The 21489-nt window shown below is 36.5% G+C and overlaps 1 protein-coding gene across 1 annotated transcript in view; it reads right to left on the bottom strand.

The window, feature by feature from the left end:
• DARS1 (aspartyl-tRNA synthetase 1) overlaps positions 1–21489 on the bottom strand; it is an 82403-nt gene that overhangs the window by 8959 nt on the left and 51955 nt on the right. The window contains exons 6-11 of the mRNA XM_023193747.1: positions 19349–19429; positions 17891–17950; positions 9125–9236; positions 7818–7952; positions 5476–5623; positions 1333–1479 (exon numbers count right to left, since the gene is read on the bottom strand). Coding sequence (XP_023049515.1) covers positions 1333–1479; positions 5476–5623; positions 7818–7952; positions 9125–9236; positions 17891–17950; positions 19349–19429 — 683 coding nt within the window. The remainder of the gene's footprint in view (positions 1–1332; positions 1480–5475; positions 5624–7817; positions 7953–9124; positions 9237–17890; positions 17951–19348; positions 19430–21489) is intronic.

A 21489-nucleotide genomic window follows, 5' to 3' on the forward strand; every position in this document is an offset into this window, starting at 1 on the left:
AAAACAATTTCTAAAATACTTAAAAAAATACTACTCAAGCTTGTAGGATTTTTATTTTGCCTTAAAATATCATCTAGCAATGGAGGCAATGTTTAAAGCCATATATATATATTTTTTTGTTAAACAAAAATAAACGGTTTTGGGTGAATTGTTTTTTGAAAAACCCTAAAAAGTGACAATAATCATTTTCTTTCCCTCCAAAAATACGTAAGTATTGTGATGGTTTAAAGGAATCATTCAAGGAAGTCTTGAATAAAATAAAAGTAGATAGAAATTTTCAACCTTTACATGTTTTGTTTATTTTTTACAGACAGGGTTTCACTCTATCACCCACGCATGATCATGGGTTACTACAGCCTTGATACTCCTGGGCACAAGTGACCCAATTGCCTCAGCTTCCAGAGTAGCTGGGACTACAGGTGTGTGCCACCACGTTCACCTAAATTTTAAATTTTTTTGTCGAGACAGGATCTGTGTTGTCCAGGCTGGTCCCGAAATCCTGGCCTCAAATGATCCTCCCACCTAGGCCTCTCAAAGTACTGTGATTACAGGCGCGAGCCAACATGCCCAGCCTCAATCTTTATTAAACGACATAATTTGTTTCAAAATTATAAGTTACATGATCTGAATTTAGATTATACTCTGAATACCAGGGATACTGGGAGGGTTATTCTTTCCAGGTTGTAGGAGAGGGTTGTGGGTAAAAGTCTGTCGTAAGGGACCAGAGGGGAGAAGAGAAAACAAATACCCACTCTATACCAAATACTACATATAATATAGTATGTATGATACTATATAAACAATATTGACTTTTATAACTTTTGGATGTTAACAGTTTATACCCTGATCCTGTGTGGGGATGGATTTAGACTGCTCTCTACTTTCTCTAATACCACTAATTTGGAAAAAGAGAAGTAACATATTAGAAGATAAATCACAGGCAAAACTCCCTATACTCTTTAAAGAGTTACAAACATGAGGGGAAAATAATTGAAAATGGTGTTTATAAACAAAATTATGAAAACTTAAGCAAACCATAGTAAACATTTTTATTTCAGATCACACATTATATAAAACAGCATCATACTGTATACCAAAGTTAATAAAATATAAGTGTATCAGGTGAAAAAAATTATTTATTAATATTTTCATTCTCTTTTACCTTAAACCAAATTACTAAGGTTTTAAAAATCACAAAGACAACTTGGAGGACGGGTCAATAGGTGCAGCCAACCACCATGGTACACGTGTCCCTATGTAACAAACCTGCATGTTCTGCACATGGATCCTGGAACTTAAAGTAAAAAAAAAAAAAAAATCACAAAGACAAACCTCAGATCGTCTTCATCTCCCATTTCGACTCCAGCTTCTCTAAGCATAGCCAATGCTTCACAATATTCTAGTCTTAGAGTTGGCTCCAAAAATTTGAATGGCTCACATGGGAACTGTTTATTCACCGTTTGAATTTCAGTCTGAAACCTATTTGCAGAATGATTTAGTTAAGAAAATGTGTGAGATAAATGTTTCCTCCACAAGAGGTCACTGTGGCAATATACAAAAATCAATCTTTGAATCAGTATATACATCAGGAAAAGCATGATCAAATTATTAAAGAATGAAATTTAAATACTTAAAATACTTAACACCATTTTTCAATCTCATGTTTTTGTAACCACAGTAACATCAAAGGATTAAAAATTTTCTTTATAACTCACATCAGTTAATATAGTTAGAAACATAAAATGCCCATTTTATAAAGCAGTACAAAAATCTGACTTTTTAATTCTTTAACAATTCTTGTTATCACTGAGGAAGACCAAATTAATGAGTATTTGTCTTATCTTCCCGCATCCATATTACACTGTATGTTCAGAGAAGTGCCAATTTCCCATTTTGATAATCTCTATAGTACAATGCTTACCCTATATATATAGAAGGTACAAGACAATGTTTACTGCACTGAGCTGAATTTCTGCTATGGAAGATGATATTTTATTGAGATTTAAAAAGTTTATTTTTGGCCAGGTGCAGTGGCTCACACCTGTAATCCCAGCACTTTGGGAGGTGGATCACCTGAGGTCAGGAGTTCAAGACCAGCCTGGCCAACATGGTGAAACCCCATCTCTACTCAAACTACAAAAATTATCTGGGTGTGGTTAGGAGGCTGCGGCAGGAGAATCATTTGAGTCTAAGAGGTTGCAGTGAGCCAAGATCTTGCCACTGCCCTCCAGCCTGGGTTGACAGAGCAAGACTCTGTCTCAAAAAAAAAAAAAGGTTCGGATTTGCTTCAAAGTAATAGTGAGTGAGGGAAATGGGTAAACAAAATTGGCCACAGGTTGACAAGGACTGAAACTGGTTGGTGAGTTCATGGGGGCTCATTAGACTATTGCATATCCTTTTGTACGTGTTTGAAAGTTTTTCATAATTAACAGACTTGAAAAAAGTATGTTTATATTCTATATACAGAAAAAAGTACATTTGTATTTTATATATAGAATTCTTTACCTAGAATTTACATTCTACTTTTATTTTTTTTATTTCTGAGACAGGGTCCCACTCTGTTGCTCAGGCTGGAGCGCAGAGGTGCAATCTTGGCTCACCACAACTTTGACCTTCTGGGCTCAATCGATCTTCCCACCTCAAGCCTCCTGAGTAGCTGGGACTACAGGCATGTACCACTATGACTGGCTAACTTTTTGTTACTTTTTGTAGAGACGGGGTTTCACCATGTTGTCCACGCTGGTCTCGAACTCCTAGGCTCAAGCAATCTGCCGGCCTTGGCCTCCCAAAGTGTTAGGATTACAGATGTACACCACGCCGGGCCTAGAATTTATATTCTCGAAATTAAAACACCATCATTTCTTGATTGGTCTTACAGACTTTCATGGGAATAAAGCTTAGCCATTGATTTATTAAAATCTTGATATAAGAAGGGTTAGAAAGACCCCATAATTATTTATTTATTTATTTATTATTTTTTTAGACGGAGTCTCACTCTGTTGCCCAGGCTGGAGTGCTGTGGAGCTATCTCGGCAATTCAAGCAATTCTCCTGCCTCAGCCTCCTGAGTAGCTGGGACAACTAGCGTGTGCCACCATGCCTGGCTAATTTTTTGTATTCTTAGTAGAGACGGGGTTTCACCATGCTGGCCAGGCTGGTCTCAAACTCCTAACCTCCTGATCTGCCTGCCTCGGCCTCCAGAAGTGCTGAGATTACAGGCATGAGCCACCGAGCCTGGCACCCAATTCATCTTTACATAGCTTTTCTTTCCTTTATATATCAACTCCCATTCATCATGTCTACCAATGGTGGTACAAAAATATGACTATCAATACTTTAAAATACATTTATATATGTATTTTATACACATATACATATTTGGATATATATACAATACATATACATACAATATAATACATATACATTTGTGTATGTATTTTTGTATGAGAGGTAAATACTAATCTAATGATAAACATGAGAGGAACATGACACAGGCCAGATAATCCAATAAACAGGTGACACCAAAATTTAAAATTCCTAAATGACTTGAAGAACAAAGAAGGCTTTTATTTTCAAATTGCCACCTTAACTCTACTGAAAAAGTTCAGCAGTAATGGCGTTTGAGTCCAATTTGTAAGTAGAGATTTGATTAATCTCAAGGACCCAAATTCATGCTTGGTCTGTTGTTATAAAAATCAAAGTGGAAATGTCAAACTCTATTATTTAATAGAGAAGCTATCAGTATTTAAAAAAAATGAGTTTCTGAAACTTTCTTGAATTATAAATGTGAACCGAAAATGAGAAAAGCTGTGTGTGTTCCTTCAGTGTAGTTCTAAAGTATATTTCGTCTTATAAGGAAAATGTTATCAGTTGTTCCATGAACCACTGAAAATTGATTGAAATAAACTGCATCAAAATGTTTTAGAGAACAAAGATATAAAAAGAAAAAGGCTGTCTGCAATTAATTAGCCATCAAAGGCACAGATCTGCAGAGAATGCCTGGAAATATTGGCACTTACGCTACAGTATTCTTAAATAAGATCAGTAGTTAATTTCTACATTCTATTTTTTTTTTTTTGAGACGGAGTCTTGCTCTGTTGCTCAGGCTAGAGTGCAGTGGTGTGATCTCAGCTCACTGTGCCTCCGCCTCCTGGGTTCAAGCGATTCCCCTGCCTCAGTCTTCCAAAGCTGGGATTACAGGTGCATGCCACCATGCGCGGCTAATTTTTGTATTTTTAGTAGAGATGGGGTTTTGCTAAGTTGGCCAGGTCGGTCTTGAACTTCTGACCTCAAGTGATCTGCCCGACTCAGCCTCCCAAAATGCTGGGATTACAGGCATGAGCCACCGTGCCTGGCCAATTTCTACATTCTTAAACTTACTCATTAGCCTTGCAATGTAGTAAATAAAATTCGTATTTTTGAACTCTTTTAAAATACCAATGAAACATATCAAATACATCAATAAGGAATAAATCGCTGGCCTTCAAATAAAAATTTTTAATATGATCCTTTGTCAGTTATTAAAATGCCAGCTTAGACTATTATAGCTTACCTAATACTTGAAATATAGTCACGAATACAGAAAGAGGGAAAAATAGAGACTTTCTTAAACAACTTGACTCACTTCTATTTTCTTTTCCTATTTTCCCCATGTTAAACATCATCATAAGTAAACAACTTTCAATGACCTTTAAAGGGAAGAGCTCTTTGCCAGTTTTGAGGGTGTAGCTAAATTGTCATTCTACATAATTCAATTTTCTGAACATCTAGAACACATCTAATATTTCTGTAAATGTTAATTCATCAGATCCAAATAGGTTTAAACATCCCTTCAGTCTACTAGTTTCTAATCTTTACTGAGCACTCAATGTAAATATAAATTGATTTAAGAATTAACCATATTTGACCAGACTTAATTTACATGTCGACAGATTCAGCTGACTGAAGGAACTTTTTACCTCTGAGGTGGGTAATAATGCTATTTCCACTTAATGGCTGAGGAAACTGAGGCACAGAGTTAAATAATCTGCACAAGGCCCTCACAGAGAAGCAGCAGAGCTGGGATTTGAACTCAGGCTATCTGGATGTTGCTGAATCCAACCTCTTAAGCACTACCCTCATACTATTTCCCAAATAATAAACTATTAAAAGTAACATATGCCATATTTCTTGAGATATTCGGGATGTCAGTATAAAGGAAAGAAGGACAACAACAAAATACAGTTGGACTGTTCATAATGTGGTAAATTTACCAGCAAAATAGAGGTTAATTAGTTAAGCCCCCAAATGATGTGAATCCAGAAGCAGTATTCTGAGTATGGATTTTTCCAACCAATTAAATGGATCATCTAACTGATAAATCTTTATATATATGTTCATAGAAACTTAGTTTGCATGTTTAAATTGAAGAATTTTTTTTTAAGAGCCCAAACTGATTTGAAATTAAGTCCATCTAGGTGTATAAAATACTTTTTACCTTTCTTGAAGTCCTTTGAATATTTGTACCATGGTGTCAGCAATTTCTTCCATAACTTCGTGGTAATGGTAATTAAAAGCCATTTCAATGTCCAAACCAACAAACTCAGTTAGATGTCTATGGGTATTAGAGTCTTCTGCTCTGAATACTGTGAAGTTAATAAAAGAAATAAACAGCAAATACTGTTTTCAATTTTGGATAAATTGGGATTTAAATACAAAACTGTACTTAGTAGGATTTCAGTGGCATTATTTTCACATTACAGAGCTGGAAGGACCTCTGATAAACCACCTGTTTGCGCATTCTCTTGGACAGCAAGTTCATTACAAACTCCTATGGTCATGCAATAAAAGCCGTACCAAATGTAAATTAATAAGAGAGGTTCATGAGAACCCTGGGCGAATGCAAGATCCTGAGGTGTCTTCTCGATATTTAAAAATATATTCGATTATGATCAAGACAGTGAGTTCTTCTCAATTTTATTAAAACCTGACTCAAACTAAGTGAAACTCTACAAATAAAGTAACATACATATTCCATTTAACTACAGTAGTCATTTACAGGAATATCAGTGATGTGAAAGATGAGTTGAGTTACAGTCAGGAAGACTGGACAGGAGGAAAAGGCACTGAGGATATTACGAGCCACTAGCTCAGTCCAGCTAATATCCAGTCCAGACTTAATATCCTCAGTGCCTTTTCCTCCTGCCCGGTCTTCCTGACTCTAGCTTGACTCATCCTTCACATCACTAATATTCCTATAACACATTCTTGCTCAGAAACTTACAGTGTTTCCCAAATGACTACTGTAGTAAGACATAAAATGACAAAAAAACCCTAAAACCTTTATGCTTTCTTAAGTTAATCCTAACCTGTATTTCTCACTTCTTAACACTAACTTGTCTTATTTTGTTTTCTTGTGTAGTTCTTGCTCCTTACTTACTCTGCTTCCTGTCTAGAACGCCATCTCTGTTAGTCTACATATCCTACTCTGTCCTTAAAGCACATCTCAGTTTGAATTTTCTTTTATGGTGACTCTAGCACACTCTGTTTTCTCTCTCTTTATACTTACTATTTATACTACATAATTAACACCCATTTGCTGATTGTATAGGACAATCTGATTATTCATTGTGAAAATTATTTGATTATTCCCTATGACTGTGATACATATGCATGTCTTACTCAGTCTTGGGAGCAGGCTACAATGTTGATTCCCTTATCACTCAAAGCATGGTTGGGAAATGAGCAGCATCAACAATACCCAGGAACTTGTGAGAACTGCAGAATCTCAGGCCTCTCCCCAGATCTACTGATCAGAATCTGTATTTTAACAAGATCTCCAGGTAATCTGTGTGCATATTAACATTTGAGAAGTGCTGGCTGGTTCTTCTTTTATGTACATGGTACCTAGCACAAGGTTATATAAGCAGCAGGTGTTCAACAAATAACTAGTTAATAAATTCAGAAAATTAAGACCCTTAATGAACTTGCTAGTTTCTCTATTAGCAGGTATTTAATTTTTATTAAGCTATCAAAAAAGATATATAAAATAACTTGGTAAGTTTTAAAGAATAAAGTAAAACTGGCTTTTCACTTATAATTAGCTCCAAAAAAGAAACTGCCACATGATTATGTGCCTATGCTTGACTTTTAGCAAACATTTTTAAAAAACATATTAATATAATTTATTAAATATATGATATTTGTTAGTAGTTTCTAATGGACATCAGCACATTACCAATAGTAAGGACAATACAAACAAAATAGTGAAACAGAACAGCTCTGGAATAAAATTGATAGCAAATTAGACAGAGGTACACTGTAAACTTACAAGAGTAAGAAGTTATAAAGGACAAAAACATATATTACTTTGGCCACTGCAACTACCTGCTCTTTACTGCTGATGGGGAACTGAAAAGAGTCCAAATGGGAGCTAATTCTGTTCTAACTGCATGTAGGTATATTAAAATATATACTTAGGTATATTTCAGATGGTGTATATTTTCAAAAAAATGCATTTTTACAATGATATATTCTCAAGATAAAAATTTTCTTCAGCATTCTTCTGTAAGAATACATAATGCTTATAACTGCAATCACATGGAACGATGCTCAACTGTTTAAAGTACTATTGACCATATTATTATTATTATTTTTTGGAAAATGTCTACCCAAATATATTATCATCTCTACCTCAAAGTCTAACATTTGTGTAGTCAGCAGATAAAATAATTTAAGCTTTCAAAGTGTCTGTACATTATATAAGTAAAATGTACTTCTAACCTTGTAACTACTGCACAATTAATGAACTTGGATAAAACATAACTGCCAAAATCTTACCTGGTCCAATACAGAAAACCTTCTCAAAATCAGCACAAATGCACATTTGCTTATATAGCTGTGGGGACTGAGCCAGGTATGCATTATTTTTAAAATATGACACAGTAAAAACATTGGCTCCTCCTTCACTGGCAGCTGAAATGTAAACATTTATATTTACATTATTATAATCAATTGTAAGTTTATCAATGCAAACTTCTAGTTAAAAAGTTTATACTCAGGTAGTTCACTTTAAGAAAAACTGGAAAATGAAGAATTGTGGCTAAATCATAGTCTATGTATGTCTTCTTCTATGTGATTCTAAATAGTTTATATTTAAACCAGATTTACTTCTTTGGCTATGCTTTTACTTCACTTCTGTGGATATATATGCTCCCTTTCTGCATCAATTTCAAAACTATTAAAGCCCCTTTGGAGCTGTAAAATTTTTTTTTTTTAATGAAAAAACATATTCTTCATCATTTTTCCCTTTTTAAAAAAATTTCCCCAGCAGCTGGAATAATCATTTTTCTAATTATTAAGAATACAATGTTCAATTTTGAATTTGTAACAAAATGCCATTTGTAACATACTTTCTCGTGTTAAACAAATCTATAAAAAGGGTAAAATGATTAAGACAAGATTCTCATACAAGAATAAGAATTAGCCAAGTGCAGTGGCTCACATCTGTAATCCCAGCACTCTGGGAGGCCGAGACGAACGACCTCAGGTTGGGAGTTTGAGACCAGCCTGACCAACATGGAGAAACCTGTCTCTACTAAAAATACAAAATTAGCAGGGCGTGGTGGCGCATGGCTATAATCCCAGCTACGCGGGAGGCTGAGGCAGGAGAGTCGCTTGAACCTGGGAGGTTGCGGTGAGCCGAATTCACAACACTGCACTCCAGCCTGGGCAACAAGAGCGAAACTCCGTCTCAAAAAAAAAAAAAAAAAAATTTTCCCATCATTAGTATTTACTGATTTTACAATGTAGTTTATACAAAACAAAACTGCAATACTAATTTCAAAAGAAATCTATATAATGAAGTAGTTCCTGGTGTAGCTTCTGTAACAAGAATCTTGCTTTGTGTGTTACTGCCTCACTTTACAATCATTATCACAAAATGACTCTTGGAATAAGAAAATGTACTTATTAATGTTGGTGATATATGATTGTTGCTATGTAAGATGGTCTTCAAAATAGTAGTCTCATGGCAATAAACCTTAATGGACACTCAGATTCTCAAGTTAAAAATTTTATTAATATAAAGCAACTCTGGGGATAGCAAATTTATTTTTAAAAATTAAGAGAAATATTTTGAAGCTTACCTGAAATAATTTTAGGAGTTTGGATTTCCACAAAACCTTTGTTAATTAAAGTTTCTCGGAAGAGATGGCAGATGCCAGACTGGAGACGGAAGACTGCCTGACTAGTTGATGTCTAGAAGACAGTAATAAAATCTAATTAAATTGACACACTTAATTACTAAGCACTAACTCTGTGGGCTAGGCACTGTGGAAACCTAACAATTCTTGCTTTTTTTTTTTATGGAGTCTCACTGTCACCCAGGCTGGCGTGCAGTGGTGCGGTCTCGGCTCACTGCAAGCTCCGCCTCCCGGGCTCACGCCATTCTCCTGCCTCGGCCTCCCAAGTAGCTGGGACTACAGGCGTCCACCACCACGCCTGGCTAATCTTTTGTATTTTTAGTAGAAGCGGGGTTTCACCATGTTAGCCAGGATGGTCTCGATCTCCTGACCTTGTGATTCACCCGCCTCGGCCTCCCAAAGTGCTGGGATTACAGGCGTGAACCACCGCACCCAGCCACAATTCTTGCTTTCAACGTTTTTAAATTCTAATAATTGGGGAGAGGACAAAACGACACAAATAAATACAAGGTGAAAAGACATGCTGGAATATGACTATATATGATCATATAAAGGTATTTCACCAGAAATGCTTAGTGAGAAATGTTTTAATTTGTAGGAATTCCATAAAAGAAAAATATTTCTTAACAATTAGTGAAACAACTTATTTGTGAATGGTCTTATTGTTTTTTTTTAAAGGCCACCCATAAAGTGAGACATAGCAATGTTTGTGCAGCATATTAATGTTCTAAGTAAGATTTTGGTATTTTACAATAAATGAATAAAAACCATGTATTTTTATTTTAACCATTACAACAATACAATTGCGCATACTTGTGTATTTGTTCAATTAGATTAAGAAATTAAAAAGAAAAAAATACAATAAAAGGGGACGGCATCCCATGACACTGACTTCCAATGTGGTACATAATATAGTACTCCAACTGTCCAGCACAGTCACCTGTTTCTATTTTCTCTCTTTCCCTCCTTTCTTTCTCAGTTTCTCTGGTCCTTCTAATTTACTTTTAGCCTCAATCAGTTGTGATGGTGACCAGAAAGCTCTAGAGGTAATTATCTCTACTTTAACTTTTGTCCAATTCTCTGGTCAAAAGAAGTGACTTCTTATCTTTAGGTCTTGGCTTATTATATTTTTTAAAAATAGCTATCCTATGGCTAGATAGGTGTTTAGTAAAACATGTGACCTCAAACCACTAAGTTGGCTGTGAATAACTGAGTTAGGTGAAGAAGTTGTCTTCTTAGTCTCATTACAAGAATTTCAATTACTTCTCCCATACCAAAGGGCTCACCCCTTCTGCATTTACACAGTAGTACCCTGTGAAAACACTGTTAATGATGGAATGATTACATTTCTTTCACTCTAAAGAATGAAATAACCTTGAATTTCTGCAGATCAGATAAAAACATTCATGTAAAGTGGTCATATTTAAATAACATTATTTTATAAATTACATTCAAAGTTACAAATCAGTTTCTCATAAAACAATGAAAACCATTTAAAAGGTCTTTATAATTTATTAGATTATTTACTTATTCATTTTCAAGACGTCTACATTGAAACTATAGAAAAAGACTTGTGTTTTTTTTCACATTATGTGGTTTAGTGAAACATTTGGTTCATCCAATCAAAACAAATGGCATAATCTTTTGCTTTCAAAAACCTAGTGACCTATTTAGCAAAAAGCTGCTTCACTATTACTGACAAATGTACAGAGATGTATTTCACTTCGGAATATATTAAGAGGGTCACTGAATACATTTTATTGCCGTTTGCCTCTTAGCTAGTTCAACTAAACTTGGCTCACTGCAACCTCTGCCTCCTGGGTTCAAGCGATTCTCCTGCGTCAGCCTCCTGAGTAGCTAGGATTATAGGTGCTCATCAACATGCCAAGCTAATTTTTGTATTTTTAGTAAAGACTGGGTTTCACCATGTTGGCCAGGTTGGTCTTGAACCCCTGAACTCAGGCGATCTGCCCGGCCTCCCAAAGTGCTGGGATTACAGGTGTGAGCCACGACGCCTGGCCTAAACTCACTTCGACATCTTGCTAAGTGGAAATTCAACTTAGGAACTGGTTGTCATGGATTATTTAATATGAATAGAAATTTCACCAATTATGGTTTTTAAAAAACTGTACTTCTTCACTTCCTGATTGTATAAACAAGTATGTTAATGTGTAACATTAACATTCTTCACTCCCTGACTGTATATACAACTATGTTAATGTGTAACATTTATAGGGAAAATGGATCTGTCATATATAAGAAAAATAATTTTTTTCTCATTAGTTTCTTCAAGGCACTTGCTAATTGCTAGGAACACAGGCACCTACTTGATTAGATAGTGAACAGTTATTCACATGACAATTCTAATACATCCTAATTTCCACCTAGCATTTATATACTGGAGAATATTTTCTAGCAGATTCTAGCTTTTAAATGGTTTAATTTGAAAACCACCACTCAAAGCAGAGGTGGATGGGAAAAGAATTAAACAAAAAGGAATTACTAAATATAAGATGTTCTTTAAAAGTAAATAACAAGGAAGAAAAACAAATATTTCAAAATAAATCTTCAACTATTTTGATCATGTATCTTACTAGCAAGAATACCCATTACTGCAAAGAGAATCACACTGTGTGAGCGAATTCAGACTAGCTATCTCTGCTGGTTGGAACAAGACAAAGAAGTAAGATTAGTATCCTGTAAACTCTCTAACTTTGCTCAGAGGAAAATACTGTCCTCAGGCCCAGGTTGGTCAGTTAATTTAGCAGAGGAGGAGTACTAAGCAGACTGCATCAGAGTCTGAGAAACTTTTTGTACGTACTCCTGGGTCGTCTTTCTACATTTATTCCTCCTTCAAAAAGCATTATCATTACATGAGAGAACACCACAACATAGTAAAAATAAGAAATGGTAACAGTATTTTTTCTTTTCCTGGTCAAAACAAGACACTTTGGGTAGAGCACATCTAAAGAGAAACAAAATCAATTTTTTATAGACTCATTTTCAAGGTGTTTCCCTATTACATATTGATTACTACAACTGACTTCTACACGAGTATAAGAATTTGCTGGTTAAGGTAAAAATCAACAATGACCCAACTTATCAGTAAGATTACAGAGTGTATGTAACAAAATAAAAGTATGTTTAATAGGGTAATTATGTATTAAATCTATCTCAAATTAAATGCTTCTAAAATATAGTACATAAAGTGAAAGCAACATATGTTAATTTCAGTGCAAATATATAACAACCTTATTTTCAATTGATAAGGAATGTACAAATACATGATATATTTAATTTATCATTACTATACTTACCCTTACCTTAAGATACATAAATGAACTGGAAAAAGGCTTTATCATTTAAGTTATAAACCATACTAATAATATTAGTTTCCTTAATGTTTAAATCTAAAAATTGTTTTGGGTCAAATAAATACATTAATGATACCATAATATGTGAAAAAATAATACTTCCTCCTCACTCATTAAACAAATATTTATTATATGCCTCCTGGCACTGGGCTAGGTGTTAGATGATAATGGTGATTACAGAGGGCATGAGGTAGAAGATAAACTAAACAGAAAGCAGAAAACTAATTTTTCTACACTTAAAAAAATTACTTTTAGAAAAACAAAATGAAAAACCCAGTCCTTGAACTTTAGTTCTAAAAAAGCCTGACATTCCTTACATTAAAATAGTTATTTTTAAATTCTATAGCAAACTTCCCAAAAGTATGGTTATTAAAATTAAAACACTGCTATTCTGTATTATGCAAAAGATCTGAAATAAGGGGAAAAAATATTCTGCATTTATAGAATTCCTTTCCCTGAGGTCCTCATAGCACTAGAAAGCAAAATTATATCTTTTGTGGAGAAGAGAGGCAGGTATATGGAGAGAAGTAAGGGTATTGGGCGAAAGAATTCCAATAGAAGACAAAAATGCAAACAAACCCAAACTTTATAAAGCAATCTTTAATAGTATTTAGCTCCTTACAATGCTCACAACAAATTACCTCCATGCTGTATGAGACTTGTAGCTTTTAAAAATACCTATTTAAGTTATCAACTAAACTACACCCACTACATCTTTTGCTTTTAATGGCTGCAGAGAACCCCTGTTTATGGTTTATCAGGTTACAGAGACACTACCGTGAAGCTGGACAAGGGGTCAGGAGAGATAGTAGAAAAGACAGTGGGAAAGACATTTTTAAACTGGTATCTGATTTAATTCCAAAGAGAACTATTATTTTTAAAAATCAGATTTATGTAGACTCTTTTTTTTTTTTTTGAGACAGAGGCTTACTCTGTTGCCCAGCCTGGAGTGCAGTAGTGTGATTTCAGCCAACTGCAACCTCTGCCTCCTGGGTTCAAGCGACTCTCCTGCCTCAGCTTCCTGAGGACTACAGGCACTGCCTGGCTAATTTTTTGTATTTTTAGTAGAGATGGGGTTTCACCATGTTGGCCAGGCTGGTCTTGAACTCCTGACCTCAAGTGATCCACCTGCCTCAGCCTCCCAAAGTGCTGGGATTACAGGCATGCGCCACTGTGCCTGGCCTGATTTATGCAGAATTTCTTTTTCCTTCTTTTCTTTTTTTGAGACAGAATTTCTTTCTTGTCACCCAGGCTGGAGTGCAATGGTATGATCTTGGATCACCGCAACCTCTGCCTCCCGGGTTCAAGCAATTCTCCTGCCTCAGCCTCCTGAGTAGCTGGGATTACAGGTGTCCGCCACCACGCCCGGCTAATTTTTGTATTTTAAGCAGAAATGGGGTTTCACCATGTTGGCCAGGCTGGTCTTGAATTCCTGACCTCAAGTGATCCACTGCGCTGGCCAGAATTATGTAGAATTTCTACTCAAACAAAAGTAATCTCTGTGAGAAAGAATCCAAACTGTCTGCAATTGCTATTATATTACTGTAACAGGGGAATTCCAGTTGTATGTGTTCAGGTTAACTCTGTGTCAAGACATTCCAACACATACCCATTCATTCTAATGTATGACAAAAACGCTAGCAGATCAAGTATGTATGTCCTATGGAGGGACCCTGTGATACACAGCAGTGCTGAGCACCCTTAAAATATTTTTCTAATTGATGCATTGGTCTTGAGGTCAACAGTTACGACATCCCTGAGGATACCTCCCTTGACTATATCAGACTATCCAGATCTACTTTCAAAGAACTCCTATAGCTGTGGTGATCAAACACCTATCATTTTCATGGCAGCCCCGAGTTCCCAATTTTCTGTCCACTGCTGACACAAACCAGCATTTCTTAAACTTGTCTTTTGCCTTCTACTATCATTTCTGTCTACTGGGTATCTCTCATACTAGTATTTGATACTTTTCTTTAAACCAGGTTTTAAAACTTAACTAATTCCAAGCAATAATATCCATGAAAACATGGTTTTATTTGCTGGTTACATTGTATAGCTATTAAAATAAAAAATGTTCATCTGTTTAATACCCAGAAATCACTGTGTACCTCCGGTGGTAAAGCTACCATACTTGGGAAAACACTGCAAAACCACTGAAATGTAATATAAGTTTCAATATATTGGCATCAAAACTATATTGCCAAGATAATCTATTACAAAAGTAAAAAACTTCTCATAAAGAGTTAAGATTTTAATTTTTAGTTTGGAAAATATGTATTGAAAGTAATGAGCTAGGCGATGTGTTAGAAGATGGGCTCTTGATATTATCTAATTTTTCTTTGTTTCAGAGTTTTGTGGCTTTGTTAACAGAAGTTTCAGGGAGATATGGCAAATAGGCTTATTTCCATTCAGTTGGTGGAGGCTGCCCTGAGTGCTGTGTGGCTACTTTAAGCTCGTCAAGAATAATATGTATGTGGTATGTTGTGACTGATTGGGGGCATTTGCCATGAATGTAATTCTTTTCTCTTGGACAGACTGTTAACCCCTTAACTCATGTACTTGCCTTGACTGAAGGGATTAACAGTCTGTCCAAGAGAAAGAATGTTGAAGACAAAGGTGACCAATTTCAAAACAAAAATATATAATTGATAAGATGAAACCACACCCTAATAGCAGATACTTTCCATTCATTAACCCACAGGGTCAAAGTAGGGTTCATTGGTGAACAATAAAATATATGCTCAGATAGCTATTTTCTTAATCCCTGCATGCCAAGATATACCTAAACATTCAGGAAAAAAATGTTACAGAATTACATAGTAGGAGCTATTTGATAGTGTGATTTCAGAGGTGGCACTGAGGATAACGTGGTGTATTAGCAAACGAAGGGAACTTTAGGAAAGCCATGGGGTCTCAAGGGTTAGGTTGCCCATGAGTCCTGAATTGTCTATTCCCTTGGCATGTGAAACCGAGTCGCAAAAAAGAGCTGATGATTCACCTTTAAAGATGGCTCAGTTTCTATGCTTACCTGGCAACCCAAGGGAGGGCATCCCTATTAAGGAGACCTCACACTACTAGTCTTATCTCCCCAACAAAATGATGTGTTCTTTGAAGGTGACCAATATATATTCCACAGGATAAGAAACCTGTAATATGAACATAATAAATATTCTGTAGACTAGCTATAGTACAGGGGGTCTAGATAAAGAAATAGACTGTAATTTTGAACCAACTAAAGTAATCCATTCATATTTGGGAAAAGTACTTAAACAATGGTTCTCAAGAGGGAAGACTAACATTTACTCCTAGGACAACCTTCACCTGTACCTAAGAGTGAGGTGAAATAAAGGGAACAATTCTGATTTAAGGGGAACTCTCTTGAATAGGTTCCCAGAAAACCTTCCTAACAACCTGCTAACCTATGAGGACGAAGCTAATTTGCTGTACCAATCCAGAATATGAGCTATGTGAGTGCTATGTATGAAAAGGGTGCCAAAGACATTTTAATTCACTTTTCTAGGAATGAAAATTGCTTTAACCTTCTTGGGGGCTGGAAAGTGAAGTAGTTTTAATCAGGGCACCTGCCTGGAAAGTTCAGAGAGAAAACAATTCATATATGAGAAAAAAGTTAGGCTACATTAGAACCTAAAGGAGGATATATCTCGGAACATTCATATTATAGAAGAAGAATAGGAATTTTGCCTTTTATTTCCAAATTCTTTAACCCTTGACTTTGCTGAGAGTCTATGAAAAGAACTAGTTGGGGACTAAATTAGATAGTAGTTTATTTTTTATTTGTTGAGACAGGATCTTACTCTGTTGCCCAGGCTGGAGTGCAGTGGTACAAACACAGCTCACTGCAGACTCAACCTCCTGGGCTCAAGCAATCCTCTTGCTTCAGCCACTTGAGTAGCTGGGACCATGGATGCATGCCAACATACTTGGCTAATTTTTAATTTTTTTGAGGAGACGGGGGTCTCGCCATGTTGCCCAGGCTGGTTTCAAACTCCTGTGCTCAAGCGTTCTTCCCACCTCAGGCTCCCAAACTGCTGGGATTACAGGTGTGAGCCACTGCACCCAACCAAGACAGTAGTTTAGAAGGAATCTAAGGTGCTTAAAACCTTAAAGTGACTAATGTACACAATGTCTCCCAAAATGTAAAGTCAAAGTAAGAGTTAAACATGTGAATGCTTGCAAGGGCCAAATAACATGAATGAATGAAATGAATGATATTTGCTGGGTGGTGCAGGGCAAAGCAAAAGATAGTGTAAGAAACCTGTATCTGTCCCATCTATCATGCTAGCTCATGTGCCAGATTCTCCTCTTTTTAAGAAGTGTCATCCAGATTTTAATGTGAAAACCCATTTTTTCAATGGTGGCAATGAATTTAAACAAAACAAAACAACCCAAAACCCAAAAACTCCTCAGGCCAACTTCTAGAGGCACAAACCAATAATAACCTGTGTGAACAACTAGCAAGGACAAATAAATACAGAATGATGTCTCACTCCTATGGCCAACATACATGAAAAATCTGAGGTTTCCAGGTAGTATCAAGAGGACTTTGGATTACTGCTTGCTTTTTCTATACAAATTAAAATGGAAAAGGTAAAAGACAAAAGGTAAATAATTAGGAATAACATGAGTAAATAATAAGGGTAGACTCACATGATGGTAGAAGAGCCAAGAAGAACTCTTAAGGTGACAAAAAATTTGAGCTTGAGGTAGAATATTTAAGTAAAAAAGGAAGATGTGGTCAAAATATTAAGAAAGAAAGATGCAATGGTTTTACTACAATAATGATGAAACCACTAAACTCTCTTTCACTTGCAACCAAACCAGAAAGGGAAACAGGAGACCCATGAGACTACTGTATAAACCACTAGGGCCAACTGCTTGTGTATTTTTAATTTGGTGCTCCAATCAAACTCAAAGGATTGAAGCATTAATTACTCATCTCCACCTGGTCGATCTAAAATGTGCATGTAATATTTTTCATAACTTTGTAGTGATATTAATGGTTATGTTTCTACTTCCTGAATAACTTGTCTAAAAAAGATACCACCTGGAAGCAAGATCATTTACTGGCTTCAAATTCATCTGTCATTTTAAAACAAAGCAAGTCAATATCCTGTTAACTAGTATTTAACTGTTCCTGTTGCCTGCAGTTCTTTTTAGGGGAAGGTCAGTAAGAAAAGTAAATTGTTTCCTGTATTATCATACTTACAGTCAGGCAAATACCATTAGATTTATAAGCCTGAGACAGGTATGGTATCCCTGCCCCTCTCAATTGCGGCCTAATTGCTTCATTTAATAAATAAATTAGGCATACCCTAAGATCAATGACTCTGTTGTCTAATCTTGTATCCTGGTTAACAGTAGCTCTTCCTTCCTAAAAAAAAAGAAGAAAAGAAAAAATCAAATTTTACTAATATTTTGAAGAGCACAAAAAATACTTTTAGAAGTCATATTTACTTTTAATAGAGCAGGATGTTTGTATGTTAATACTATGCCCAAAAATCTCAGGGATCTCAAATAATGGGAGAAACACAAAGTGAGGCCAGAGAGAAGTTAACATTAAAAGAGAGATGGAAAGAAGACAAAGAATTAACAGATATTAATGGTTTCTTTCCCTCCTCCACCCCTCAAAGCCTTGCCTCATTATTGGGATATAAGAAAAATTCAGGCCGGGTGCGGTGGCTCAATCCTGTAATCCCAGCACTTTGGGAGGCCGAGACGGGCGGATCACGAGGTCAGGAGATTGAGACCATCCTGGCAGACAAGGTGAAACCCCGTCTCTACTAAAAAACACAAAAAACCTAGCCGGGCGAGGTGGCGGGCGCCTGTAGTCCCAGCTACTCGGGAGGCTGAGGCAGGAGAATGGCGTGAACCCTGGAGGCGGAGCTTGCAGTGAGCCGAGATCGCGCCACTGCACTGCAGCCTGGGCGATAGAGTGAGACTCCGTCTCAAAAAAAAAAAAAAAAGAAAAACTCACCACACCACCCACTTCTTCATTGATTCCTGGATTTAACCTGCTAGCCCAAGGGTGAAGAAACAGATAAAGACTGACATAGAGTAGTGGTTCTCAAAATGTGGTCTGGGGAGCAGTGAAGGTCCCTGAGACTTTCTGGGAGTTGATGAAGTCAAACTTACTTTTTCATAATAATACTTTTTCTTTCTCACTCTTCATGAGTATACTGAGCGGTTTTCTAAAGATTCTGTGATGTGTATTCATCATAATAGAATGAATGCAGAGGCAATATGAGAATCTAGTTGTCTATTAAGCCAGAAATTACAAAGAACTGTGGTTATATAAACAGAATGTCATCTGAAGGATGAGGTAGCTGAGTGGTTAAGGCAATGGACTGCTAAATACAATGTCACTCTAACAATAATTATTTTTTGCTTTGGACAACTGTAATGTTTTCATAAAATGTTATTAGCTTCATGATTTGCATACTACTACATATGCCAACATGCATGCAAAGTATATATAATTTTTAATAAATATTTAAAAATGTGTTTTAATTCCCAATACTATAAATATTGATATATATACACCAATAAAAACAAAAGCTTGTAGGGGTCTTAATTATTTTTAACAATGTAAAAGGCATCTCGACACCAAAAGGTTTGAGAATTGCTGATTTTAAGAGTAAATTTAAATAACAGTGGAGCTCAAAATCACTTCATAGGCACCCTAAGTACAAAAGTAGGGCATCAGGTTTTCAATGTTTTGCAAACTAAATATACAGAGGAAGCATAATATTTCATAAGTATAATTTTTTACCTCTTCTCCTTCCGCCTCAGGCCGAACAGCATCATCCAGCTGCAGGGGCAGGCGAGGTTCAGCCAAACTGATCACATAAATCTGAAAGTGAGAGATTGCCAAAAATAGTAGAAAGCACATAAAATCTGCACCCTTTGCTTAAAAAACAATCTACAGTTGACTTAGGCATGAAGCAATGTTTGCATACATCTTTAATTGAAACTACTTGCTGAAATCAAACAAGATGATATAGGTTTTTTCACCTTGATGATTTGTTTAAAATGAGGATAATATTTTTTGCCTACCTCTATGGTTGTTAGAACAGTCAAATAAGATAACATATATAAAAATTATTTGTCTATTCTAAGATGCCTACCAATGTAATAAGTAATGACTGGGGTGTAGGCACTGGCTTACGGTCTAGCTATGTCAAAAAAGCTATGGTTAGCGGTTGGTGCTGTGGCTCACACCTGCAATCCCAGCACTTAGGAAGGCTGTGGTGGGTTGATCACTTGAACCCAGGAGTTCGAGACCAGACTGAGCAACATGGTGAAACCCCGTCTCTGCAAAAAATACAAAAATTAGTCAGGCATGGTGGCATGTGCCTAAAATCCCAGCTACTTGGGTGGCTGCGGCAGAAGGATCACTTGAACCTGGGAGGCAGAGGTTGCAGTGAGCCAAGATCGTACCACACTCCAGTCTGGATGACAGAGTTAGACCCTGTCTCAAAAAAACAAAAACAGAAACAAAAACAAACATAAACACAAAAAAGCTATTTTCAAGGAAATCACTTAATCTCAGAGTTTCAATTAAAATAAAGCCTACTATAAGAATCAAACAGAATAGGCCAGGCGCGGTGGCTCACACCTGTAATCCCAGCACTTTGGGAGGCTGAGGCGGGCGGATCACGAGGTCAGGAGTTCGAGACCAGCCTGACCAACATGGTGAAACCCTATATCTGCTAAAAATACAAAAATTAGCAGGCGTGGTGGCGCATGCCTGTAATCCCAGTTACTCAGGAGCCTGAGGCAGGAGAATTGCTTGAACCCGAGAGCAGAAGGGCTGTGATGAGCTGAGATCATGCCATTGCACTCCAGCCTGGGCAAAATAAGCGAAACTTCATCTCAGAAAACAAACAAAAAAAATCAAACAGAATAATAAATGTGAAAACACTTCAGTCATGTGAAGGGGCAATTAACATATGACTCGTTGTTATTATTATTATTATTATTATTATTAGTTTTGAGATGGAGTACCACTCTGTCACCCAGGCTGGAGTGCAATGGTGTGGTCTTGGCTTACTGCAACCTCTGTCTCCCAGGTTCAAGTGATTCTCCCACCTCAGCCTCTTGAGTAGCTGGGACTACAGGCACGTGCCACCACACAGGCTAATTTTTGTATTTTTAGTAGAGACGGCGTTTCACTATGTTGGCCAGGCTGGTCTCGAACTCCTGACCTCAGGTGATCCACCCGCCTTGGCCTCCCAAAGTGCTGGGATTATAGGCATGAGCCATCACGCCTGGCCGCCTTGTTATTATTAACAGCATTTGGCCAGTGCCGCTGCCACTGCCACTACTAGGACCAAATTCAGTCCAGCTCTGCTACACTTCTTTTCTCATTCTTTCTCCTTTCAAGTCCCCTTCATTGCTCTCTCTCATCAAACATGTTACATATATCTCATTTCCTGCCAGTCTCCTGGTTAGGAAATGCCCTAGAGGATGTTCCTTTATGTTGTCAAAATTCCTCAATATTCACTCACACTAATTTCACATTTTAGTGATAAAAAGCAACTGGGTCATAAAGACCGAGCTAGAGTCTTTTGCTCTTTGTTTTTCTGGCTACCTTTAAAAAGCATATTACCGTATTAGTTAACCCAAACTATGTCTCGAAAACCTGCTAAAGCACAAACAGGAAAAATACCTTATTTAGTTACCTCAGGAAAGGGAATTATACTCTTCTAGTTGGCAGATCAATATTGGCATTCAGCTGAGATACCCCAAGAAATAGTGTAGGAAACTTTAGTATTCCTTATTATAAAACAGAATTATTTGCCACCACTCCCCTCCCTAAACCCAAATTCTAGGATTCCCTTTGACAAGTTAACAGAAACTTGATCTCCAATCCAAATTGGAGAACTGAAGAGCTGCTACTTCTACTTTTAT

This window comes from Piliocolobus tephrosceles, chromosome 11 (genome assembly GCF_002776525.5).
Source record: "Piliocolobus tephrosceles isolate RC106 chromosome 11, ASM277652v3, whole genome shotgun sequence".
NCBI lineage: Eukaryota > Metazoa > Chordata > Mammalia > Primates > Cercopithecidae > Piliocolobus > Piliocolobus tephrosceles.